This window comes from Copadichromis virginalis, linkage group LG14, assembly GCF_057382275.1.
Source record: "Copadichromis virginalis isolate Kocher_CV1m ecotype Utaka linkage group LG14, C_Virginalis_male_GT1.1, whole genome shotgun sequence".
NCBI classification, from domain to species: domain Eukaryota; kingdom Metazoa; phylum Chordata; class Actinopteri; order Cichliformes; family Cichlidae; genus Copadichromis; species Copadichromis virginalis.
This window is the reverse complement of record NC_140631.1, coordinates 5,014,967-5,042,061: the sequence shown is the minus strand read 5'-3', so window position 1 is coordinate 5,042,061 and position 27,095 is coordinate 5,014,967. Positions and strand designations below refer to the sequence as shown.

Genomic DNA, 27,095 nt, shown 5'->3' with positions numbered 1-27,095 from the left:
TTCATTTAAGGTACATTTCTAAATTGCAACATATGGTCTCCTCAGCTGAACTGCGTTTGTGTCATCGCATTTAGTGTAATGCTCTGTTTACCAGCTTGGACAAATCATCCCTTTTTCACCTCCAAGCTATACAAAGTGCTTCACCCAGACTGCTAACACGTTCTAGCAAGCGTGCTCACATTACTCCTGTTTTATGTTCTCTACATTGGCTCGCAAATAGATTTTAGAATTCATTTTAAAATTCTTGTTTTAGCATACAGAGCACCAAATGGCCAGGCCCCAGATTATTTATCTCAGCTTCTTACAAAATACACTGCTGCTCGTTGTCCACGTTCACAGACTCCGAGTCGGTTGGTTGTTCCCCATACAGAGCCTTTCAGCCTGTGGCACCAAGGCTGTGGATCAGTGTACCACCACAACTGTGTTTGGTTGACTCTGCTGATTCTTTTAAAAAAAAAAACATTTCTGTTTAATCCGGCTTTCTGTTCAGAAATGTATTTATTTATTTACTTATTTAAATTGATTAATTTATTTTAAAGCCACCTGTTAACTTTGCTGTATTTTATTAAATATTTTGTATTGTCTATTTTGGCACCTAATATTCTTGTTTATTTAGCCTGTTGTTACCCGCTATCTGTGAAAAGTGCTTAATAAATAAACTTAAGTTCATAAGTGTTTGAAGACAGGACCATTGAATATTTTTGGCAATATAGTGATATATTCTTAACATTAAAATAAACCGTAAGCTCTAAGTGCTGCTGTTCTCTTGCAGGCATCGAGCTGAAGCATCTCTGCTTGGAGTACATGACACCCTGGCTGCTCAACCTGGTCCGCTTCTGTAAGCACAATGACGATGCCAAGCGCCAGCGGGTCACTGCCATTTTGGACAAACTCATCACCATGACAATAAATGAAAAACAGATGTATCCCTCTATCCAGGCTAAGATCTGGGGCAGCCTTGGCCAGGTAAGTTTACCCAGCCCCTCAGCAGCTAAATAAGTACATGTGTCTCTTGGATTCTGGCCTTCTAACCATCTCACCTTCAGATAACAGACCTGCTGGATGTGGTCTTAGACAGCTTTATTAAGACCAGTGCCACAGGAGGCCTGGGTTCCATCAAAGCAGAGGTTATGGCTGATACTGCAGTGGCTCTAGCCTCAGGAAATGTCAAATTGGTCTCCAACAAGGTGAGAGCACATTGGCAACTAATACACACAGAAAATAATCATGTTGAATCATGTTGCAACTCGTGGAGAGGATTTAATGGTATTGATGATGGAAAGTGACTTGGGGTTCTGTTAAATGAGCAGAGCAGGTTGTTTGAGTAAACAACTGATCAATTAAAGCGGTTGTAAAAACCATCGCATTATGTTAAACAGGACAAATCCTACATTGTATTTCATACAAACACATATGCTCATTATCCTATACATTTTAATATACATAAGAAGTGGACGAAATACTTTATTTTCATAAAGTAATTACTTTTCTTTACAGAACTTTCCTTCATTGCCAAATATCAAAATCAGGTGAAAAGGAGAAATTCAGTAATTACATACTGTTCCCACTAGGGGCATTTCTGTGCTGATTCACATCTGTTACAAAGAATATTGAAAGAGTTCTGGAAAAATATAAAACAATAAACGTCCATCAGAAAGAGAGCTTATATATTCTTCCACTTGGGGAACTGCAATGCACTTTCCTGCCATTTGTCAAACTCTTCTGTTTCTGAGCACTGTGCTTTTATTATCTGTGTATGCTGCATTGTGTTATGCAATATATCACAATGCGTGGCAGATATATATCAATATATAGCATTATTAGCCTTATGCACATCAACTGAGCCAGCTACCCACTGTCTTGAAACTACAGACAGTAGATATGGCACAACGGGGCCAGGGCATGATAGCAGTACCCTATCATGTACTGGCCCACAAATTTAACATCAAACCTTCTAGATATAGATATTTACACATAGACCGACACGCACAAACCCTGACCTGGTGTTAACACTTCTTAATAGACTCACTTCTACTTGGTCCAGGTCAGCTCATTTGGTCATGGTTAATAAAGGATATACTATGTTTAAATTATGGATTAATGATTAATGCTTTCAGGCTGCAAGTTTAAAACGTGCTTCTGTGCTGCAACTGGATCTCATACTCTACGTTCTAGCTATGTGTGCTACAGTTTTCATTTAGAAGAACAGCTGTGCGTAAAGAGCAAAATTTCTCTGCCAGCTACTGATCAGTCGAAACAGAGAGCCTGTAGTTCAGGACAGAAAAACAAATCAACAAAAAGCAGAAATGCACATGGACATGAGCCAAGGCAGCTGACAATTTTTTGCCTTTGTTATGTTTCCACACTGACAACCACAGTGGCCACATGACTTGCATCTTTGGGTTGTCTATCAAGTCCCAATTCAGTTCAGTTCAAGTTTATTTATATAATCAAATCACAACAACAGTTGCCTCATGGTGCGTTAAATTGTAAAGACCCTACAATAATTGTCCCACAGTTTTTAACATCAAATCTTTGGTGGTCAAAGGTTACAGTGACAGTGTCCCTTAAATTCTTAATTTTTTTCTCTTTACATCTCAAAGAAATCTCTACAAATTTGGCCAAAGTCTTTAGACTTCAGGAAAAAATCATTAGATTTTGGTGGTCAAGGGCATACTCCTACTCCTACACAGAAACCTAAAATATAAAATATATTTAAATGTTAAAGTCAGTTAATAATTACTTACATACTGATGGAAGAAATAAATCCAGCTGGGATTCACTCTTGATTTGTAGAAGCTAAAGAGACAAACTCATCTAATCACTATCCATTATCTGTGTGCTGTTGTTCCAAATCCAAGCTGCTGTTTGGATAAACAAACACAATATACACAGGCAGACACAAAAGAAAACCCAAGGCCCCCTGGCTCCGATTATAGCAGACACCATCACTGCACTCAATAGTGGCCATTGTGAAGACTGTTGACTAAGAAAAAATTGATCTTTGAGTTGTAGTATTGTTTTTCTCTGCAGGTCAGTTTGGTCTTACTAAAGTATTGTACTGAATTTGAAAAACGATATATAAAATTGAGCATTGTACATAGCTATTAGACGTCTTACTTGAGTCTTTATCCTGGTGTTATCTGTAGAGTTACAGCATGATGTCATGGCAGTACAGCCTACTGGACACAATGGCTTCTTGTTTGCTGTTCTTGAACTCTTTGTCTCCCAAAACTTGAATAAATGCCATTTTCTAACTGGTTAGAATAGCTGTATAGTCCAGTATGTCAGCTTCATAACCAAAATGATTATTAAGGGTCATGATTAGTATTATTAGTTTACTAGTGATACATTTATTATTAAGTTTGCATTTCCTCTTTAGTGTTGCCTTTATTGGCTCTGGTTAAGCACTCCTATAAAACCATGATTTTACTTGTACAAAATTTTACTTGAGTTCAAAATTTTTGAGAAGGGGGAAACTCCCACTAGGTTTATATCTGGGACTCTCCACCATTTGACCTTAGAACTGAAGAAGCTTCTCGGATGAGAGGTGAAACGTCTTCAAGCAACTTAAAGAAGTCCAGACGCTTTTCTTTGCAAGCTCCTTTGACAAACATTGGATAGTTTTTCATGTCATAAATCAGATCTCATATGCAATACAGTACATTTTACTATTGGGGACTAGATTTCCACTCATTCTTATCGTAACTGTTCTGCTCCTGTGAGTTATTATTTTATTCTATAACAAATTCTGATACCTGCATCAATAACCCTGTACCAACAGACCAAGCTTTATTTATTTGTTTTTTCAACTTTCAGTTGTGAAAAATGGGTGAAAATAAGCAACAAAAAACTGCAAAAGGTTATGTGGCTAGCTAACATCTGTATTCATGTGTCCACTGTAGAAAAAACAATGAATAATAATGGTGTTAATTGAAGGACGCAACTGAGGCAACGTTCAGATAATAGCATAAGTGACACCTTGAACTCGGTGACAAAATGCTTAGAAGCAGATGCAGCAAACAATGAGCCGAAGCTTCGGAGAGAATAAGGACTTGATCCTGACCTTTAACCCAAATGAGATGCTAAGACATAACCTAAATTGGGCAGTTCAAGACATGCTACACATAACGATTCTACACCTATTCTTTGTGGTAGGTCATTGGGCGGATGTGTAAGATCATCGACAAGACGTGTCTGTCCCCAACGCCAACACTGGAGCAGCACCTGATGTGGGATGACATTGCCATCTTGGCTCGCTACATGCTCATGTTGTCCTTCAACAACTCTCTAGATGTGGCAGCCCACTTGCCTTATCTGTTCCATGTGGTAACCCTGCTAGTAGCCACTGGGCCTCTGTCCCTCAGGGCCTCCACTCACGGTTTGGTCATCAACATTATCCACTCCCTCTGCACCTGCTCTCAGCTCAACTTCAGTGGTGAGGAAGTGTTTGTTCATTTATTTTCTTCTTTATTGGTCAGTGAATAATGGGAGGTATCTTCATAAAGCTAGATGCATGAGCTTGCATGGCGTGCAGGCACACAATGGACACACAAAACAAAAAGCGAGTAGGCTACTGTGACCTGAAAAAAGAACCATGTTTTTGTGTTGAATACAGAGGAAACAAAGCAGGTTCTGAGGCTGAGTCTGACTGAGTTCTCCCTGCCCAAGTTCTACCTGCTGTTTGGCATCAGCAAAGTCAAATCAGCCGCTGTGATTGCCTTCCGCTCCAGCTACAGAGACCGCTCATTCTCACCAGGCTCTTATGAGAGGGAGACCTTTGCACTGTCCTCCCTCGAAACCGTCACTGAGGCCTTACTGGAAATCATGGAGGTCAGCTGAGAAAATCAGGATTTTTACATGTTTTTGCTTTTTCTCTGCCTTCCTACTACCCTTATTCGTTTAATAAAAAGTTATTATTATAAAATTGACTGTTTGTCTAATTACTGTATTTAGTTTATTAAATACTGATTGAGTTATGTGTTTTTGGTCCAGGCTTGTATGAGGGACATACCAAGCTGCAAGTGGTTAGACCAGTGGACAGAACTTGCACAAAAGTATGATCTTCTTGTGTTCTATTGCTTTTCATTCAGTTGCATAGATTTTCAGTGTGGAACAGGTATTTATTTGTCTTTGGATTCCAGGTTTGCATTCCAATACAACCCATCTCTTCAGCCCAGAGCACTGGTGGTGTTTGGCTGCATCAGTAAAAGAGTGAGCCATGGCCAGATCAAGCAGATCATTCGAATCCTAAGCAAGGCTAGCCCTCTGCTCAGCATAGACCGGGTGAGGGCCTTGAGTCATTTACCATGCAGTCTGATCCGTGAACAGAACGTGTGTTTCAGTCCTTTACGTGTCTACATAGACGTTTGTAGAGTAAAGCTGCTTCACATACACCTGTGAATTTTACTTCACTGTCTCTTTGACTTCTTTATTCCGTGTATTGTGTACGGTGTAAACGGTAACATTTAACTGAAAAATTATGTTTAACATTTTGTTCTTCTTCCTTCTTTTTATTTCACTCACTCTTCTTTTCGTTTCAGGGTCTAGAGAGCTGTCTGAAGGGGCCAGACAATTACAACAGCCAAGTATTAATAGAGGCCACAGTCATTGCTCTGACTAAGCTACAACCTCTACTCAGCAAGGTATTCAACTAGTATAGATCTACTTTTTGTCACAGTTGGGAAACCTTTCAGAAATTCACAATTCTGTTCAAAATCAAATTGTTTCAAACTGTTTGATCTTTTCCTTTCTTTTCAACTTGGTAACTCTGTACATCATATTGTTATAAAGTAAAACCTTATTGGCTCTTTGTTTATCACTATCCCCTTTGTAATATTAATTAAATTTGTCTTTATTTGTTTAATCTCCCAGGAATCTCCCATGCACAAAGCTCTGTTCTGGGTGGCAATAGCTGTGCTGCAGCTGGATGAAGTCAACCTTTACTCAGCTGGAACGGCCCTGCTGGAGCAGAACCTCCACACTCTGGACACAATGCGTGTTTTCAATGATAAGGTAAAAAGCATTATTTACTGCCTTTTCATTCCTGCAGTTGTATATTGTTTGAATTAAAGACCATCCATTGGGTGACAATCTACTTTTTGCTTTGTATATGTATAATTTAGTTTGTAACAATGCCCAGGAACATTGTTTATGTGAATATGGCTAATAACTTCAGCTCATCCACTGTAGGCACGCTTTGACTTTAGAAAAGTGGGTAGTGGTGATGGTAAGAAACCAGATGACTGCAGTGTTTCTCAGGTTTCCCTCTGTGATCAGGTTATTGAAGTGAACGTAAACACACTCATTTATAAGACAGTCAGAATATCGTCTGGCACTGCACATCACCCATTACTTTTATGTAGAACTTCTCTGACAGGAGCTAAAAAACTGATTGGTCTTTTTTGTATGTTAAATGTCTTCAAGAATCTAATAAAGAAATATTTGATTCAGTATTTAGCACTAGACTTCCATCATGTAGCTAAAAGTAACATCTGTGTGCAAGAAATATATTGTGGCCATACATCGACATGGCCATTGATAAGGAGTCTTTTTTTAACATATAATTTGTCCTGCAGAGTCCAGAAGAAGTATTCATGGAGATCAGGCGTCCTTTAGAATGGCACTGCAAGCAGATGGATCACTTTGTCGGACTCAACTTTAGCGCCAACTTTAACTTTGCACTGGTGGGCCACCTACTCAAAGGTAAACTGGTGTGTCATGATTCTAAACACTTGTTTGTAGATATTTAGTCTGCAAAAACACAGTTAAACAGACACACAAATCTGCTGTCAGTGTGATTTTAGAAATGAAGCTTCAGAATATGTACATAGGAAGTGCTATGTCTAAAAATGGCTGTCTGCATTTAACTACAGTATCTAAGAAAGGAAGTCACACAGCGTGACTGTGAAAAGCAACGCGTTTTATTATGTGTGTGGGTTTGTCCCCCCTCAGCACTATATTTTGTTTTATTGTTTTTGTACACAATGACATTTCCATTGCCGTCTGTCTTTCTGTTTCTCAGCATGTTTTATACATGTCTTTCAGGCTACAGGCACCCATCAGCCACCACAGTCGCAAGGACAGTGAGAATCCTTCACACACTGTTGGCTCTCATCAGCAAGCATCTGAAATGTGACAAGTTTGAGGTCAACACCCAGAGTGTGGCCTATCTGGCTGGTACATAAGATGTTCAGTGTCGTTTTACTGCAATTTTCAGCACTTTCACACATTTGAAATACCTTTCATTTGCTGGATATTTGAGGTCATCATGTGATGAAGTTGAGGAACTTGGGTAGTGTTTGCTAACTCAGATATCAGAGGATCTTAGCATTAATATTGAACCAATGTCTGAGCTGTTAACCTTGCGTAGTTGAAGTGGTTTGGATGTGCCCTTCTAACAGCTATGACATCGTAACTAACATTTTGTTGTTTTGTGTAGCACTACTCACTGTATCTGAGGAGGTCCGAAGTCGCTGCAGCCTCAAACACAGGAAGTCACTGTTAATTTCTGACCTCTCCATGGACCCAGTTCCTATGGACACCTTCTCAAGTCATATGACTGATCCTACGTGCAGGTGAGCTCATTAAAAGACAATAAAAACTAAGGACAACAAACTACGGTGGAAGTTAAAGAGCATCAGTCTGCTCACTGATGCTTCTGTTTTCAATAGTATTCTACTTGTGCTACACCAAATGTGTGTAGAGATGCTTGGCCTCCTTAAAGCTGATGATGAATAAATAAATAAATACTTTAATAAGACAATTTGAAACAATAGTTTTACTAATAATGTATACATTATTATAAAATGCTGTAAATTGCCTGCTGTGAACCACCTGTATTTTTTGTATTATTTTTTAAACTTTTCTTCTGTGCTCTGCACATCTCTGTCAAATCACTACAGTAATTTTAAAGCCAAAAATAAACTTTTACAGACAGGTAAGCCCAAGAAGGCCAGTGACTTCTGAATTCTGTCCCAAATATCACTTGCTATGGCTGGCTATAATTTTAACACACATGCACAGTTCTCTGTGGAGGAATCATTGGCAGAAAGTATTTTTGAACACTGTGTAAAGACAATCATCTTCTTTGCCATCGACTTGGGGAACATGCAATGTTAAAATGAGGGATTCTTGCTTTTCGTATTTTAATGCTTGTTGTTCAGCTGCTGCACTTCATTTGTATTACATTAAAACTATCGTCACCTCTTAATGAGGAAATAAGAGCCTTCCTTCTTCAAACAAGTAGCAAACTTTGTCTGTCTGTGAAATATGCAGAAGTCATTTGTTTAGTTTCTTTTTTTAGGTCTGCTCATACAAAGAAAACAGTTTTCAGTGAATAGATGCCTTCATGGAAACTCCGACATCAGAAAATCACAATTGTCGTTTTCAACTAAAACCAACAATTTGTTTCAACAAAATCAGAATTTTGAGCAGAAAAAAACCTTAAATTTATATTAGTTATATTAATATTGTAAAAGAACCCACCCATCACTTTACTCACACTCTAGATCTTGTTTTAACATATGGCAAAAAAAAAAAACCCTGAACATTTAACAGTGTTTCCTGAAAACCCTCTTTTGTCTGATCATTTCCTGATTTAAATTTACAATAGTTGGTTACACAGCAGTGGGGAGTAGGTTTCTTCACAGTAGATGTCTTTCTGAAAGCGCTGTAACTAAGTTTAAGAATATAATCCACCCACTGTTATCATCTTCAATGCCCTGTACCAACACAGAGCAGAGCAGCTACCTGAACGCTGCTCCAACAGAGGTCGATTATCTTGTTAATAATTTTACCTCCTTACTATCATCATCATTGTTTATTTATATAGCACTTTAAAAACACACAAGGCTGACCAAAGTGCTGAACAATAGATATTATGTATGACACTGGGTACTGTAGCTCCTGTGAAAAATAGTATCTCAAACCAGAAGTACCTGACTCCGTGGTATAATTCTCAAACACGCAGCCTAAAGCAGATAACTCATAAGCTGGAGAGGAAATGGTGTATCACAAATTTAGAGGATCATCATTTATCCTGGAGAAATAGTTTGTTGCTGTATAAGAAAGCCCTCCACAAACCTCGAACATCTTACACACATTGAAGAAAATAAGAACAACCCCAGGTTTCTCTTCAGCACTGTAGCCAGGCTGACAAAAAGTCAGAGCTCTACTGAGCCAACCATCCCTTTAACGTTAACTAGTAATGAATTCATGATTTCACAAATAAAATTTTAACCATTAGAGAGGAAATGACCCATAATCATCTCACAGATGTAACATTATCTCTGTGCTTGTCTTGCTAGACCTCCGTTCGGCGTTCAATGTTGACCATAATATTCTATTAGAAGAATTAGAGTAAGCTGTAGTCATTACAGGTACTGCGCTGCAGTGGTTTGTATCATGTCTATCTAATAGACTCCAGTTTGTTGTAAATGGAGAGTCCTCTTCACACACTGAGGTTAATTATGGAGTTCCACAGGGTTCTGTGCTAGGACCAATTCTGTTTACATTACACATGCTTCCCTTAGGCAGTGTCAATTTGATGTTAAAGTGCAATCCAGAATCTAAAATGACTACAAAACTTTTAACTGGTGGTTATACCCCTTTCAGCCAGTGTCCCTAACACGCATTTCAGTTTAGGGCCAGTTAAAATTATTTCAATTTTTTTAATTAAGGCTTAAAAGGTTTGCAGTAACTGATTTGTTAATGTCAGTTAAACACAATGTTAGAGACTTCAGGACAGGTCATATTGCAGGGTACACTAAATCTGAGAAACGGAGTTATGACAGTAGGTTTAACAGCTTATTGACACTTGATTGGATTTTGTTCTCCATTTTATCCATCTACTTTTCGTGTGTGTGTGTGTGTGTGTGTGTGTGTGTTGTCGGTGTTGTTTTGTTTGGGGTTCTTTTCTCCCATCATGGCACGGATATGTTTTTTGATTGCGGCATCATTTCATGCTCTATTCCTGTAAGTATTAGTTAGTAGTCCAATGTTTAGTTTCATGACCAAAGATAGAACCACAATTCTGTTTGGTTAGTTATCTGTCATTAGGGACAGTTGTCCACCTTCCTCCATTGTGGAATTTCTAGGTTAAAAATGAGTTTGTAACCTACTTGCTAACAATTGTTCTGTTACTGTCCTCTCAGAACTTTGAATGAGACTCAGCCGTGGACATCACCTCAGGTTTCAGAGCGCTACCTTTCAGCTCATTATCCAACAATGGGCCAGATTAGCCCTCGAACACGCAAGTCGATGAGCCTCGACATGGGTCAGCCTTCACAGGCCAACACCAAGAAGCTCTTGGGTATGTCCAATCCCTTTGTTACATCTGTCAGTCTTTCCTTAGAAGGACCCCCCGAATATCTGTGTTAAATCGCCACATTTCAAGTCTTCTGTGTGTGTGTGTGTGTGTGTGTGTGTGTGTGTGTGTGTGTGTGTGTGTGTGTGTGTGTTGTTGGCTAGGCACCCGGAAGAGCTTTGATCATCTCATATCAGACTCCAAAGCACCAAAGAGACCAGAAATGGAGTCAGGCATGACTACCCCTCCAAAGATGAGGCGTGTAGCAGAGAACGACTATGAGATAGGTGAGAGTATAGCACAAGGTATTGATCCTAGCACATCCTTCTATGTTTGATATGATTCTGAAGTTTGTTCAAGGACATATTCTATGTGATACCTGATTGTTGTAATTACAGAGACACAGAGAATTGGAAACTCTCACCTTCGCAAGGTGTCTGTATCAGAGTCCAATGTTCTGCTGGACGAGGAGGTGCTTACCGACCCAAAGATCCAGGCTCTGCTGCTCACTGTGCTGGTGAGGAAACACACCATACAGCTTACTTTATATGCTGTTACCTTTCAGTTCATGTTCACTTTTCACTCTTGTTGTTGTTTTTCAGGCCACCCAGGTCAAATACACCACTGATGACTTTGACCAGCGGATTCTGTATGAGTATTTAGCTGAAGCTAGTGTTGTCTTCCCAAAGGTTTTTCCAGTTGTGTAAGTAATGAACATGTCTAGTCCTGGTTATCTTGAGGTTTACTTTTTTTGTTTGTTTGTTTGACCTGAAAAATGTGACCTTTGAATTTTTCAGATATTTTTTGAGTATAAAGGTAAAGTCTTCATGGTTATAACTGGGACCCAATATAAGCAGACAGGATCAAATGGCTGCTGCCAGTCTTCTGTTCTTGTTCAGATTAGGTGAAATTATCCTGGGATATTTTTGGACAATGGTTGATTTTCTGTAGTGGTAGGTCAGGCTTCATTTTGCTCTTAGATAGGGAAGCTTTCCAATCCAATACTTTGCCAATCCACCCCCAGACTCATTAAAGAGCCATTGTTCCATATAGGATGCAGCTTGCTCAGTCTTTTATCTGAATGGTTATCAGCGCCTTCTAACCAATATTTTCAGTTAAAATGTTGGTTTTAACAAATATATCCTACATCAGAACAGACGAACTCTGCTATAGGTGTTTGCTTCACTAAGATTTTATAATGCTGGAAGTTATTTCTCATTTTTACACTCTTTGTGGTAATTGTCAGTGAAAATGTACCTCGATACTTTCAATTAGCAGTAAAACCCTTGAGCTTTTTAAAAGGCTAACTTGTATAACCGCATAACCATGTGCCCCAATATTGTTTTCTCTGTTCACCCTCTCAGCCACAATCTACTGGACTCCAAGATCAACACTGTGCTATCCATGTGCCAGGATATCAATCTCCTGAACCCTGTCCACGGCATTGTCCAGAGTGTGGTGTACCATGAGGAGTCACCCCCCCAGTACCAACCTTCCTATTTACAAAGTAAATTGATTTACAAGCTCTACATGCCAGCCTTCCTAGTTTTGCACTTAGTTATGTCACCTGATGCTGACAGGTACTGAAAATGGATAGAAGCTTGTAGATATTTATTCACTGAGTTGTCTTCCCCCGTTCTTAGAAGCTAAAGAAAAAAGAAGACAATTGGACGTCTTTAACTTTATGAAGATGTTTCACTACTTTCATTCCCTTCTCTTCCTTTCTCTCAATTCACAGGCTTTGGCTTTAATGGACTTTGGAGGTTTGCTGGACCCTTCTCTAAGGTACAAATAACATTTTCCTCTTGTCAATTAGTTATTTTCACTTGGGCCGCTTCAGCTGCCTTGCAGTAGAATTTCAGCTTACTAAGGAAGTACACAGCAGATCTACAACCAGGTTGTCAATTGGTGTGTTGAAATATGAAGCATCAACTCTTGGAAGCACATACATAAATACCAAAAAGTAGCAGAGAGGCTGAAAATGATCTGTGGTCTGCTTTCATGTTGATATTGGATTATGCCGCTTCGGAAAACTAGCAAAACCCAAAACTCAATAATACAGACTCCTGAATTGCATTGACAATGCTGACTAAATGACTAATTGACTGAATATTAATTTATTTTCTTATGTTTTTTAATTTTATTTTTAAACGTTGCCCATTTTGATATATTGATATTGAATGGTTCAGCATGGAATCCTAATGTTTACACTTCTACTTTTTTCTGAGGGTGACTGGAATGTTTTTTTTAGTTTTGACATACCAGTTTAAGATCCTGGGAGAACATATGCTTACAAAACTTAAGTTTATACAGAAAGATGTTCAGGGGCCGTATGAATGCTCTATTTCTATCTAACAGACTCTATCACTCAAAAACACACACAGAAAGTGTTTTATTGTCCTTCTCCATCAATTTCTTCCATATTTACTGCATAACATTTTTGAAATGTTTCAGTCGGGTTTCAGGGCCCACAACAGAATCTGCCCTGCTAAAAGTATACAATGATGTGCTCCTGTCAGTTTACTCTGGGGACTGTACCATCCTCCTCCTCAACCTGCACTTTAGTGCTGGTATCAGCTGCAGAGAACTACACTGGTTCAGTTCAGTTTTATTTTGCTATACAGGACCAATCACAACAACAGTTGCCTCAGGGCGCTTTACCTCATACCTGAAAAATTAAACTTTCTCTGTCATCATTGGAAATTATTCTTCAACAGCAACACTTTGCTGTGTACCTCAGGTTCCATCTTATCACTTGTGTAGAAAGAGCATAGAAAAAAGTGCTTGTGCAAATGGGTGTAAATGAGTTGTTTAAAGCGATATATAAGAACCAGTCCATAGTTCAATTTAAATGAACTAAACACATCAGGTGTGAAAGCACCTTTAAACTCAGAGGGGACCGGACGTTTGCTGTGGTTGGTCAAATCTGCTCTCTCAATTAAGTCTTTTAAAACTAGACTTAAAGCTTATTTTTAGTCATCGGTATTTGAGTTTATCCGAGTCTTTCTGCTCATCGCATCTCCTGTGCCTTTTTTGGGGCATGACTGTGTATGTTTTGCACCCCCAAATATCACTAGTTTCTTATTTATTTCTGTGTTCTCTTGTTTTTTTCCCCATTCTTCTTTTAATACAGCACTTAAGTTTAAAGAACTCTATGCAGTCCTGTATACGTGTACTGTTACTCCTTCCAAAAGAATTCAGAGTGTGAGTAGCAGCCAGGTGCTGCTAATAAAATGCACTTGATAAACCAATCATCAGAAAGTGTCAGCACCTTTAGAAATCCAGTTTTGGCATTATTATTTATTAGTGGAAAGACTCAAACAGGTGCCAATCTTAACTCAAACCATGCAATGGTTTGCACTTAATGAAACTGCAAAATACCTAAAGGCAGGCTACAGAGGCCTCAGGTAGCATGTTAAATGTTTATGACAGTACAAGTAAAGAAAGACTCCAGTGTGGCTTGGTTTGGAGGGATTTCCAGAAGAAAGCCGTTTGTCTCTAAAATGAACATTGCAGCACTGATTAGGTTTGTAAAGATACATCAGAGCAAACCACAAGACTTCTGGAACCATTTTCTTTGAATAAACAAGAACAAATTGGAGATGTTTGTCATTAATTACAGCATCTGGCCACCTTGTTGACCATCAACTCCTCTGCATATTCTAGAGTCAAGGGGCCAACTGTCTGACAGTTAAAACTTGATAAAAACTGGGTCATGTCACAAAAATATTCTTCAGCACACCAGGAAATCTGCAACAGAAAGGTTGAAGAAAGAGAATTAGTTGTTGTTGAAAGCCCAGAGTCCAGCAAGTATTCAAAATAAAAAGTGTCTATGGGAGGTAATCAAATGTCTAAATTAAGAAAACCTCTCATGCGCACAGCAGTTTTGTCAACACCACCAACAGTTTGTTTTCATGACGCAATTAGTAAAGCAATGTTAAATAATTTAAATTATAACCAGTGAAACAGAGCATGTTACCATCCCATCTGAAAAATCCACCCGATAAAGTGTTGACACGGGCCAGATTCTTATGCTCTTTCGGCATTTGGTTGCAGTTGTTATGCAGACGACATTGGGTTTCACTGACTGAGGATGAACCTCGTCTGTGCTGCTGTTAGACCTTGTTACCTGACTCTGATGTTGCTCATTGTGTTTGTTGTTTGTGCAGCAAACCCAGATTCCAGACTACGCTGAGCTGATTGTCAAGTTCTTGGAGGCATTGATTGACAGCTACCTGCCAGCAGCTGACGAGGAACGAGGGGAGGAGCAACTGAGGACACCTACTTCCCCCTACCCTCCTACCAGCCAGAGCCAGCTTAGCATCACTGCCAACCTCAACCTGTCAAACTCGATGACCTCACTGGCCACTTCACAGCACTCACCAGGTGTCCATCTCTCTCTACAACAAAAAGCATACAGTCACTCTAACTCTCTGTATTAAAGCTTCCTGTTTTTTCACCTCGTCTACATGTTTTACTTCATCATCTAGTGAAATCAAATCAAAATGTTCTCATCCAAGTCACAGTCCAGAGAGAAAGCTGGTCACATTCTTGTCCTACGTTACCTCCTTTTGTTTGAAAAGAAATTTCTTGTAAAGGGTTAAATATTTACCAGGAAATTTTCATCAATCATCTCGAGGGGGTTAGATGCTGAGAATTATTTTTTTGGACTAGAATTACTGCTTGCACAAAGAGAAGACTTTGAGACATGCGTAGTGTTACCTCATGTCAGTCGTCTGTCTGTGTCTTGTGTTACAGACAGTAAAACCAAAAAAGTTAATCTGTTAGTGATTAATCATCAAAGAAGATTCACAGAAACATAAAGAGAACGGTTCATGTTACTTGAAGTTGCTCTAAAAACATCTTTCTAAAGGAAAGTAGTCAGTGATGGGAGAGGTGATGTTTTAGATGTTCTGACTTGCACGACATGATCACTCCTGCGATCAAAGAGATCTCAATAAAGTCTCTGACGCAGTACTCACGTCTACCAAACCTTCCACTACACTGGCAGCCCTGATGAAGTGTGGTTAAAAAATACTAAATTTGCATTGTTTCCCTTTTCACCTTTATCTCTAGAACCAGGCTACAGTAACATCAGCAGCTCGTCTATTTAAGAATAGACGAGCTGCTGCAAATTCATAATAAGCGGGCGGTTCCGTCTTCTGCATGCTCAACCCAGGAAGCACCCTTAGCTTAAATAAGCACCCGCTGTGAGGTATGGTTTATAGCTATTTCCACAACAGGTCTGCCTTGGGCCTTGTGTTGTGTGCAGGATGTAACAAAGAACATCTTTCGACACTGTCCTGACCTGATTCTTCAACAGTTTGTTATGAGGTTGAAGGATATAATATAGACATTTTAAGACTACTAGGAAATTAACAGTGAGTGGCAGTTTACTTTATTTGTACAATAAATACATGTCACATATAAAAACAAAAATTCTGTTAAAATGCAACGCAGTATAGAAAGGAAAAGAAACTCAAAGAGCTTATTTGATGTCTGTTTAATTAGACAAACAATATTACAAACAAGCTAAGAGATGTTTCTAGAAAAAAACACATTTACAAACTCTGCAAGTCTACCTAACCAAAAGAATTACCACTCTCAAACTGTTAGCATCCATCCATAAATCCATGTATTGTAGCAGTCATAAGGCACAGGCTAAATAGAGAGACAGTCGTTTTCATTGACAATTTGCATCAACCTAAGATGCAAATTGGACTGGGAGGGAGCCGAAATACCAGAGATAAAGTCCACACACTGAGACGACATGCAAGCTCCACACAGAAAGGGCCCCTGGATGTAGATGCAGGACCGTCTTGCTGTGAGGCGACAGTGCTAACCGCTGCACCACGTCTTCTTCGCAGTACCTTTCATTCATCAGACTTGTAAATGTTTTAATTAGATAATTTCCCAAGATTAGAAACATGTGGTTGGTCTCAATAACAATATAATCTAAAGAGATTTTAAGAAAAATGAAATGGTCGAGAAAACAATCCCAGACGAAGGGAATGCCTTTAAAGCCTGTCATCCCTGTGTTCCTCCAGGTGTAGATAAGGAGAATGTCCAGTTGTCCCCCAGCTCAGCTTTGTCCAGTGGAGGTCGTACTCGCCATGGTTCAGCCAGTCAGGTCCAGAAGCAGCGCAGTGCTGGCAGCTTCAAGAGACCCAGCATCAAGAAGATTGTCTGATCGACCAGAGAAGACAGCTGCCCCGTCACACATATACTTTCTTTCTCCCCCTCTCCACCTGTCCCAGGCCTGCCAGGCCTCATGCTGCACTCCACATTTACTCTTTAGTTCCTCCTTCACGGTTGTTGCTTTGGCAGAACAGGTGATCGTGTGTTTCGTAACAAGGAGGAATATTAGCAAGGGCAAACTTGAATTCTGCTGCTTGATTTTTATTTATTTTATAATTTTTTTTATCATTATAATTGTTTTCTTTCTTTTTTTTTCTCAAATCTTTAAATTTAGAGAGTACATGGTGTCAGACAGGCTCCTTCTCTTCATAGGGACAGTGTTTGGAAACACTTTAACTGTCCTGCAGTGAGGGAAGCCACACTTTAAGTGGAAAACACTGAAGGGAAAACCGTGTGAATGGATTTGGATGTCGACTGTGATGTGTCTCAGTTGGCACAGTCCAAACAGGAAGTCTCTGACTTCAGGCAAGTCCCTTGGCCTTCCTCCAGACTAAATATTCCAGTGTCAGTGAGATGGACCAAACGACAACAGTAAATAGGTGATTGGGTGTGTCTGCGAGAAAAGACCTCTTCTCTGGACATCTCAGCTCCCCTCTCCCAGTACTGTACATATGTTACATAGATTATGTATAACTAGTCCTTAGTTCTAATTTAGATGTGGATGTTTTCTCCATGGTGTGCCTTTGTCAGGGTTTTTCAATGTGTACAATTTGTAAAGTAAAATTAAAATCTTGCTGGGGACAAAGACCAGGTACTAATCTTGGAGGCGAGCCATCCATATCTTCACAAGTTCACCAAGCTATGTCACGACAGGCCTCCAATGATCATCAAATATACAATCATCAATATACCCTGCTGCCTGAAAATATTTATCTTGTACAAGTAGATCATAGTACACGATTCATCTATTTACTTTCCATAAACTGTCTTTCAACATGAAGATTGCAAAACACTAGAGAAAATGCATCTGTAAATAGCTGCGAGCTTTCGGGTTTGTTTGGTTTTTCTGTCCTCGTGTTTTTTGTTGATATTTTATTATGAACTGTATTTTTTTTAGCAGCATAGCATTAAATTTGTTTACACATGGACCATGAAAATTGAGTAATAGGCAATAATCCTCAACTCTCAAACTTTGTCAACCTCTACCTTTTTTTTTTTCCTTCACACAAACCGGAAGAACACATTACTGTCAGCTTGGTGCAATATGTGGCCAACTTCTGAGTTACTTGTTCAAATAGAGATTTAACTCATAGTGGACAGCGTGGTGTCTAGGTGTGTTTCATCTCGGCAGTCTGAGCTGAATCCTTGAAAGGAAAGTCCAACCAGTAAGCAGCTTCGTCTGTTAGAGGAGTTGACTGTGCTCTTCTGTTTTTAAATCTGACTAAAGTCACCACTGTTCCCTTCTGTACGAAAGTGAAAATCAAAAAACTCGTCACTGTCATGCAGCCAGAGTCTTGCCTTCTACTTGGCTCATAAACGAGCCGTAGCTCACGTCCTGAGCCTCTGCCGTTTTGAGCTTTCAGTGATCTTTGCTGTGCAATCATCATTTTCATAACAAAATTATTTACTCACAGAAACTCATTACCTTTATTATTCAGGATGATTTTCAAAATAAATGTATTTTATTGACACTTTGTTTTATCAGCAAACATTACCAGTATTGAAATAATAATATTCGTGTTTACTTTTCATGTTCTTATAAACATTGATTTTGAAAATAAGCCTAAAACAGACATTTTTTTTTTTTAAATTGTGATTATAGCCATCAGCTGCTTTATCCCCAGATGTCTTTGCTAAGATGGAGTATTAAGTAATCGTCCATCTGCCCGGCCCTTAAAACCATGTCTGAATCCCATCTACTGGACAGAAACTGGTTCTGAATTATGTCAACAGTGTCAGAAGCACCTGTTTCCAAGATGTAGGTGTCATGTTATCTTTATATACGCCTGATAGCTCACAGCAGTACCAAAAAGTGTAAAATTAGACAATTTTCTACAAAATTACCCAAAACAATAGGTCACAGAGCAGAACAAAGCACTAAGACTGTGACTTATGGTTCATTTCTATAGCTCCTTTGACCTTTTCTGAGAACAAAATGTTTGATCAAAGAGGGTGACAAAGTGACTGACTATAGTGGCAACTGACAGTGCTGGACATTTACTTTATATGTAGCTGCCCACAAAAAAGATCAGGTATTCAGAAAGAAATGGGCATCATACCCCGCTCCATTTGGTATGGTTTTCTAGCATTACTGAAAAATGGTGAAATAAAATGTGGTTTCGGTTTCAGTCCTTTAAAGTAATTCCAGAGCTCCCAGTCCGCATGATCATAGAGATGACAGGTCTTCACTTGCAGAGACTGAGCAGATTCTTTGGGGGAAGTACGTGGTAGTAAATGCTTTTCATCTGTGTGGCTTTAGAACGGTCTACATAACAAGAATTGTGTTTCAGCTCATTTACTACATATCACGGGAACTGTGCATCACTGCTGACTGTTTTCAAAGCATGCTGTTGTGTTTTAGATGCTGTACTGCAGTTCTAACTTTCAGGGCAGCCTGCATGTGGTAATAGAAAGTGAGATAACAAAACAAATCTGCAGTACAACCCAACACGTCTCTACGTGCAATGGTGTCAAAGTATAAGAAACCGGAATGGTTTACTTTTACACTCACACTGTTCCACTCACTACATATGTTGGTCACAATACTCCAAAAATTGTTCACAATTAAAATTAAATCATTAAAAATTATTGGCTCTTTCATTATTGGGTTTTTTAAACTGCCAGTCATTGCTATCGTTATTGTCTTTCCATTATTATTATTACTCTTCACAATAACAATAAACCTCTGACAACACGAGCAGTCACGACGGTCAGTATAGATTACTTAACCTGCCTTGCAGGCTGATCTGGATGTTGGAACCTGTAGCTGTTTTGAGAAAATGACTTGCTTTGGAAGTGATCACAAAATTTGTAGTGACACTGTGTCCTGGACCTGTGCAGTTAGTCAAAACACTTTAATCTATGCATAAAAAGAGTTGAGTATTGTTGAACAACTATGAATTTATTTTAAACATATTTTTTAAAGATTAATGTCATTTGTTGATACATCTGTGAATCGGTCGCAACAGATTTCTTTCCTTGTAGTGGTCTGACAGGATGTTATTTTCTACTGTGCATGTAGCTCTTTCAGTCAGTATATCATGAGATTTGTCATAAAGGAGATAGAGAAATCCTTTAATGAAGGATGTTTAGTTAAATAAATGAACACATGAAACGTGACTTCTTATGTTGGCCTCCATGAGGCCATCGCTAACAGATTTTCTTGTATAAAATCAAAGAGTCAAATTCAAACAAGAAATATGTATTGCTGAAGTCCTAACATAGTTTTAAAGTACCAGAAATTAATAAATGCCCAAAGAGTCCCATTGATGTACAATCTGAAAGGGCCTGGAGGAAAAAAACATTTCTGAATGTTCCAGTGGGCTTCAGTCTTGCAGCTTTCTGGTCAGAGTGCTGAAAATGCAGGTGACTCTGGACACTTGACAGTTCTTCTATGTCAACTTCAGGCTACACAATTTGTCCATCTGAAATACTCATTCTGTCAGAATAGATGGTAATAGAGACCAAAATGTTTTGCCTTAGTTTGACAGAGACGTATAATTGGATCCATCAATATTGCTTCCTGACGAATCGTAGCATGGTGCCTTTCATGATTTGTGAGATGTCATTAGGATGGATTTAAAAGGAAGTGGCTGCTGGGAACAAGAAAAGTGTTGTCTGACCCTAGCTCCCTCATCCACTTTTCTCATTTCCAGTGTGTAAATCCTCTCCTATAGTCTTAGCCCCATACACCCAAAACATGAGTGGTGGCGGCGCAAATGCAAGGAGAAATGAGTCACCACAGCACCTGTCTACAATGAACATGAACGTCAGTGTTTATAAAAAAAAAATTCACACTGACGTGATGAGAATGTATGGATGCAATTTTTTATACACTGGATGTGTATAGTTAAATCACGCCATCATTCATCTGAGAACTGCAACTTTCATGCAGAGATGGATTTCCAGGTCACAGGCAGATGTGAAACTAGAGACTGTCAAAGATGGGCTGTTAGTGCACTCTGTATTACTGTTGGTTGTAGAAGTTGTATTATGAGGTAAAAAATAAGGTAACCATTCTGTCAGATTGATTGTCATCCAATGTGAATTTAATAATGGGAATTTAAAAAAGAAACAAAACAAAAAAAAACATCAAATGTGATGTCATGTAATATTTTGTCTCTAATCCTGGCATTAGAAAGTGTTGGAGGTATGACTCACAGCTGTATAACTGCTAAAAAAAAAGCCCTTCCTATCATTTGAAGCATCTCCAGACCTCGAAGCTACTGATGATACTGAACAGATACCACGAGTGTGATGTGTTAAAATCTTATTTGACATCAGATTTTCCCAAATATTTTCTAGAGCCACACTGCAGTCACTGAGATTATGTAACTAGGCCTCCTCTAAGATCAAAATGCAGCATCAAGTTTTCTCTCTTCTTTTTCTTTTGACCCTTCAATTTGTTAAAACTCAATGAGAAACTTATGAGATGTGGATCATACAGTCACTGATGCTGTTAAGGGACATATTTCTTTAGAGTTCAGTGTCAGAATTGCATTGAAACATCTCACGAGTAAGTCTGCTCACCACTCCTCACAAGTGAACTGTTGTTAAAGATATACTACAGAACTATGTCCACAGCCATCCGGTCAAAGAATCAGCTACTATACCTTTAACCAAACACAATCAGGAAACATCTGAAGGTCAGCTGTATTTGAGGAACAAGGCAACGGGTTTCCATTATTTCCAGGTTTTAGTTTGACTTGTGTGAATGAAACTATTAAAAATATATATCCATAACCTCTGACACAAGTGGTTAACTTGCACTAATTTAAAAATGGTCATGGGTTTGTAAAGATGAAAAACCTCAAAATGCGGCATGTTTTATTTGATGTTATGCAAAATTCAATGTCTGTAGAGTATTAGCCGGAGTTTTGTTTTTAATGCAGTATGTGTGGAATTGTAAATACTTTGTGTACAATTTGAGATGGTATATTTACTATACTGTACATATGTGTGACATTGTATCATTTTGTTTTTGTAAAACAGTTAGTTTCTGTATAATAATAAACAAATTTAACTACTCCAGTGTTAGTAATAAAATGGTTTACTCTTCAAAATTATGAATTTGTGTGACATTTTTAGTAAATACATCTTAGCAACAATGTAAAATTAAGTTTCTAAAAGAAAGTGCTCGTAGGTCTGTTTCAGGTGAATATCTCATATCTTCATACTATCTTCTGCAGCGTAGGTCCACCTACAAGGGTGGAGTCAAAGTTCCTACAAACATACATTAATGATGTAGACAGTGGACTACAGGCAATCTATAAATGACATGAAGATTGTTGTTCAGATTTAACTGAGTTGTGACACCAAAATCTTTGGTATGAAACATATACCTTTTTTTTTTTGTGAATTACACTTGGTCATTATAAATAAAGACACCGGAGAATATATATATATTACTTATTTTATCTTCATCGTCAAAGTAATTCAGTTATGTTTTTCCATATATCCACTGGCACAGACAATAAGACGATATTATTAGCCAATTCAATCTATTTTTTATAAATTGTAAAAAAAAATAATAATAAAAAAAAATCAGAGCATAATTTTGTTTCTTTTACAGTTCTGTTTCCAAATTTGTAATTTAATATTTTAATACTTCTGGTCTTCACTATAAATTTGGTACCTAAAACAGATTACTAATTTATGCCTGTCTGCTATAAACCAGCATACAACTGATTTCTTGTGTTTGTGAAGTTACATTTCATTAATTGCAAAACCAAAAGTAAAATAAGTCAGTTGGTTAAAATATAAACTCGCATTCCAGTTTTAACCACAAAAGCTGGTTTGCTCTGAACCACATACAGTTTTAGAATGACCAGCATGGAGGAAGCCAGAGCCAACGAGGCGCAAAGAGATCCAACGGCAAACTGCTGAGAAAGGCTCCAGCTGACCAGAGGCATCTACTACAAAGCAGGATTTTGGCTGGTCCAGGCAACTTCAGGGTTAACCCTGGGACGACCCACACCTCTGGAGCAATCATTTCTTAAGCCCTCAGATGAAGTAAGCCAGGTCAGCCAGCTATTGCTGTCCTCCTCCATCCTGTGTGATGATTGATGGGTCCATGTTGTTGTCCCCACTAGCTCTGTGGAGGATATGGGGGTCCCCTCTCCTTGTGTTTCTTCACTCTGGTAATCAAGATGAGCTAGATCTTCTCATGCCTGTGGAGCAATTACGAGCTTCATGTGAAAATATTGAAATTTGCCAAAGCTGCCAGTTTCACACCCTTTAACAAAAACTCATAGTTTTTAACCTCCTAAGACCTGAACTCTTCCACGGCATGCATTTTTCATTTCTCTTTGATATTTGGGCATATTGGGAACCAGTGAATGTAAAAACAAAGAATTACCAGATTTTTTTTACCTGATTTTTGTTTCTAAGAAAAATGAGAGCCACATATGAGGATATTCGTTTAAAATTTCGATAGAACAGTAGCAGTATAATGTCCTTGTAAGTGGATATCAGGCCCTTGTAGAGCAAAATTGAGTATTTTGGTCTATATAACCCAAAATGGGATGTCCACATATGTGGATGCCAGGTCTTAAGAGGTTAATGTAACCCAAGACCAACTTCCCACTAGGTGGCGCTTTGACCATTGTCAAATATGGCAGATGAAATGTGTTCAGGGTCAAAGCCTGATCACATATGAAAAATTTGGTCCAGACTGGATAATGCATGTGTGGGTGACAGCATATTAAAATTCCATAGCGAATGATCAAAATTCGCTGTGGTGCCACGGCCACCGCCTTTGAAGAAAACGCAAAAGCTCTGCAGTTTCTGTAGTTTAGACTGACCAAATATGAAGTTGAGCCGATAAAATCCCTAGGAGTTTGCAAAAGTACAACAAAATTTGCAAAATCAAAAGTTTTAACCAAAAATATCACAGTTTTATGAGTTTTTGAGCATGTTAAAAAGACCATTTTGGGGGAAAATAATAGTAATAATAAACGGAGCAATTACAATGGGGCCTATCTGACTTCACGTACATGATTTAATACAGGGTTTAAGTTTAAACTTCAAAATCACTTCATTACATTTTCTTCTTTTCTGTGTTATTCTTAAAATAGAAAATCTATTTCCCATTTGAACATTCACTATGGCTATAACTCAAGTTTCAGTTAAAGTAATTATACTTCAGTTAGATTTGTCTTTAGCATGTTCTCACATGACCATTCATTTGAACATAATCCCTTTTTAAGTGAAACACGGGAATATTTTCTTCACTTCCTCTTTAAAACTCTGGCCATTTCTCAATATGCGTATTTGTATGTACTTGAGTTGTGATACGTCATCAGTCGCAGACCAAGTAGTGTTCCAAGTACGCTCAAAATGCCCGGATGTGTTCTCGCTCCTCCCATTCTATCGAGCGTGCAGCCAAATATCCCAGAATGCATTTCGTCCAAAACTCAAATGGCGGAGGAGGGCGGGTAAAGAGTTTGAAATATTACTGTTTCTGTGACACAAAATAAACTTTTAAGAGATTTTCATGCGATGATGTAGGTGTGTAAATTACACAGCCAAACTCACCAGCTTGATACCTGACGGTAGTGATGGTCAAATGACGCTTTCTGAAGCTTGTGTTGAAAAACGGTTCATTACTCGAAGCTTTTCAACACAGTCCTCTCTGGTGACATCTGGTGGCCTAAAATATGAAGAGCAGCGTGAATCCACAAAATAAAACCAACTGCTTCATTATGATTGCCCACTCTACTGAGTGGAATTCTGTCTGATATTGGGCCGCCGTTGTGTTGCTTTGAACGTGTATTTTTTGGTGGTTAAAAAAATGTGTTTTATTTGTTTAATAAATAGTTTTGACCAGTAAACTCTCCTTGTTATGCACCATGGTGTGGTCTTTCTTTGCTTGTGACTTCTTGATGTTGGTAAATACAATAATTGAAAAATACCAGGTTACATATAATATATACATATAATAATGTACAACACATTATGGAGTATGCTTCTGCTGTGAGGTCCTGCCTCCATGCAGGTATGCAATTAATCGCTAGAATCAGAATCAGAATCGTCTTTATTGGCCAAGTATATGTGCAGACATGGTTCCGGTAGATGGTGGCTCTCAAGCACAGCAATGTACATCACACACACACACACACACACACACACACACACACACACACACACACACACACACGTGTCTATATATACATTACACATGCGTACACATACATGCACAAAGCTGTGTAAACCAACTATAAATAACTAATCTAAACTTATATACATAAAATACAGAAATTAAATGAGGTGGAATGAATACTACAGAATGTACATAAGGTGCAGTTGCAGTCTGGCAGTGGACGGGTGTATTTATAAATAATATTATATTAGGGAAATTTCCCCAGACATATTTTTGACCTGGGGGTAGAATTGATTGTGAAATGGAAAAGGAAAATGCTTATGAACTTGCAAATTAAAAACATGATGCATTTAAGGTAACCCTTTCTCATTTTTATTTAAGAAGAGAATTTGTTCTAGTGTGCGATGACTGAACCTGTTCCTTTTTGTGGAGATAATTTCTCCTGCCTTAAGGAAAATCCCTTCACATGGAACAGAAGAGGCTGGAGTGCAGAGAAACTGGTAGAGATGCAGTTATACAGTCTACCTGGGCCCCACAAACTATCAGATAAAGAGAATAAAGAAATTCAATTGCTGCACATTTGGCAGACTAACATTTTCAGATTAACTAAACAATAAAATATATAGTTTTACAACATTACATGTAAAGAGTCAAGTGGAAGTTTTTCTAAAGTTATTTAATGATATTTATATTATGGAAGCAGATTTTTGACATTTTACCTTTTTCCCGTTTTCAGATATAATAAACACGCACAAAACAAAAAGCAAACGGCCAGAACACAAAGCTGGAAAACCCACCTGATCGACAAAAATCAACTCAAAATTCTCCCACACAACAGAACCTCCTTTATTCCTCGCTGGCTCCAAATCTCTCAGTGGAATGATCAGTGGTTCGCTGTCACCATCAAAACACTCCACAAATCCCGGGAATGATTTGCTTCCTTATAAACCACTGAATCAGATACCGAAGCAGTTAGGCTCTAAATGAAGCTTCGGACGTCACTGATCACGTGACTCTGGCCAAACGAGTCAAGCTTCGACACAGTGCTTCTGAAGCAGTGTGTTGATTTTTTTGACACACGCACCAGAGCTTCAGCTTCAAGCGGACCATCACTACCTGACAGGGAGGTCAAGGTTCACTAGAGCCAGCGAGCACACCTGACTCCGGACACATCATTGTTTTCCAAAAATGGCAGGAAATGAAGCCACGTCGTGCATATTAACCACAGTTATTGGTGCGACCCTTTTTGGTACAGCTGACCTTACTTAGCAAGTAAACCTGTGTGTTGTGTCTGACTACTACTTTGTGGAGAGGCGGGTGCTTCTTTTGGTTTGGCAGGCTAGATGAAACAATGGCGTGTTGCTGCCATCTACTGTTCACTACTTCCCAAGTTTTCTTCTAGATAAGCGAGCTAGCCACACGCTCAGTCTCAGGTCTCTATATTCTCTAACAGGTTAGCACTGCATAAGTAATGTAACAGCTTTCCTTTTAAAAATATTGAAAACAGTTTTTCCAGTTGATCAAAGTCTCTGAACAGCTTTTTCCTTTGATGAACATGCTGCTGCATTACATCGAGGTGTCTCTAGAGTCAGGTCAGGTCTGGTTCTGCTCCTTAAATGCTAAAAAACCTGCAGCTGAATCACTGTATATATGATGCAGTATCGTGCCTTTGGTCCTCAACCCACCAGAGAGCCCATAAAACTGATCTGATATACACAAGCTTTTTTTAAAACTCTGTTTTCAGTATGTACACACTACAAGCCACTCTGCTACTTACATGACCTTTGACCCATCTGTATAAACTTGTAAATAGCCAATCCAAAGGTGTTCCATCCTAGAGTAGGTTATTTTTACGATATCTACTGAGTTCTTTTTCCTGTTCTTGTTGAGTATGGACCTAGAATCAGCCATGATGGTATACCTGACCAACAGACAGGAGAACACACATCCATGTTGAAGGAAACGGTTTCCAGGGCCTAATCCGTGGATCGACTTCCTTCGAGGCGTGGACGTCTATCAGCAGAGAATGTACCTTCACCTATCAGCAGAGAATGTCCCTTAGTCTGTAACACAGTCAAATATATTCTCAAGTAATATTCAAGCATGCCATTCAGCGTGTTAGTACGAGCTCGGGAGCAGCTTGGGAGAACAAGAAAACAGAGACTGCTTCAGGTTGTCTTCCCAAATTGACTCAACTTTATTCACAAGTACAACAGTTTATATAGAGGGTAAAATTCATGAGACAGCAGATTATCAGTTTAAACCAGTACAGACCTGCCCTTGGGTGAAGAAGCATCCTTTGTGTAGTTTATTAGTTCAGCTACAATTGTG

The 27,095-nt window shown here is 38.7% G+C and overlaps 1 protein-coding gene and 1 long non-coding RNA gene across 4 annotated transcripts in view; one reads left to right on the top strand and one right to left on the bottom strand.

The window, feature by feature from the left end:
* The window catches only part of nf1a (neurofibromin 1a), a 129,714-nt gene extending 107,985 nt beyond the window's left edge, over positions 1-21,729 (top strand). For all 3 annotated transcript variants that reach the window (XM_085479085.1, XM_085479086.1, XM_085479084.1), the window contains 19 exons: positions 773-966; positions 1,047-1,187; positions 4,159-4,438; positions 4,619-4,833; positions 4,996-5,057; positions 5,145-5,286; positions 5,544-5,645; positions 5,875-6,015; positions 6,579-6,705; positions 7,048-7,179; positions 7,442-7,577; positions 10,155-10,312; positions 10,471-10,593; positions 10,705-10,823; positions 10,909-11,009; positions 11,671-11,813; positions 12,045-12,091; positions 14,476-14,692; positions 16,354-21,729. In XM_085479085.1, coding sequence (XP_085335211.1) covers positions 773-966; positions 1,047-1,187; positions 4,159-4,438; positions 4,619-4,833; positions 4,996-5,057; positions 5,145-5,286; positions 5,544-5,645; positions 5,875-6,015; positions 6,579-6,705; positions 7,048-7,179; positions 7,442-7,577; positions 10,155-10,312; positions 10,471-10,593; positions 10,705-10,823; positions 10,909-11,009; positions 11,671-11,813; positions 12,045-12,091; positions 14,476-14,692; positions 16,354-16,496 — 2,723 coding nt within the window. In that variant the 3' untranslated portion in view covers positions 16,497-21,729. The remainder of the gene's footprint in view (positions 1-772; positions 967-1,046; positions 1,188-4,158; positions 4,439-4,618; positions 4,834-4,995; positions 5,058-5,144; positions 5,287-5,543; positions 5,646-5,874; positions 6,016-6,578; positions 6,706-7,047; positions 7,180-7,441; positions 7,578-10,154; positions 10,313-10,470; positions 10,594-10,704; positions 10,824-10,908; positions 11,010-11,670; positions 11,814-12,044; positions 12,092-14,475; positions 14,693-16,353) is intronic.
* LOC146693259 (uncharacterized) lies at positions 21,066-27,034 on the bottom strand. Its single transcript, XR_014923936.1, has 3 exons — positions 25,562-27,034; positions 24,200-24,314; positions 21,066-22,833 (listed from the first exon to the last, which is right to left on the bottom strand). It is a non-coding gene; the product is annotated as an uncharacterized LOC146693259 (long non-coding RNA).
* Positions 27,035-27,095: the final 61 nt, after the last annotated feature.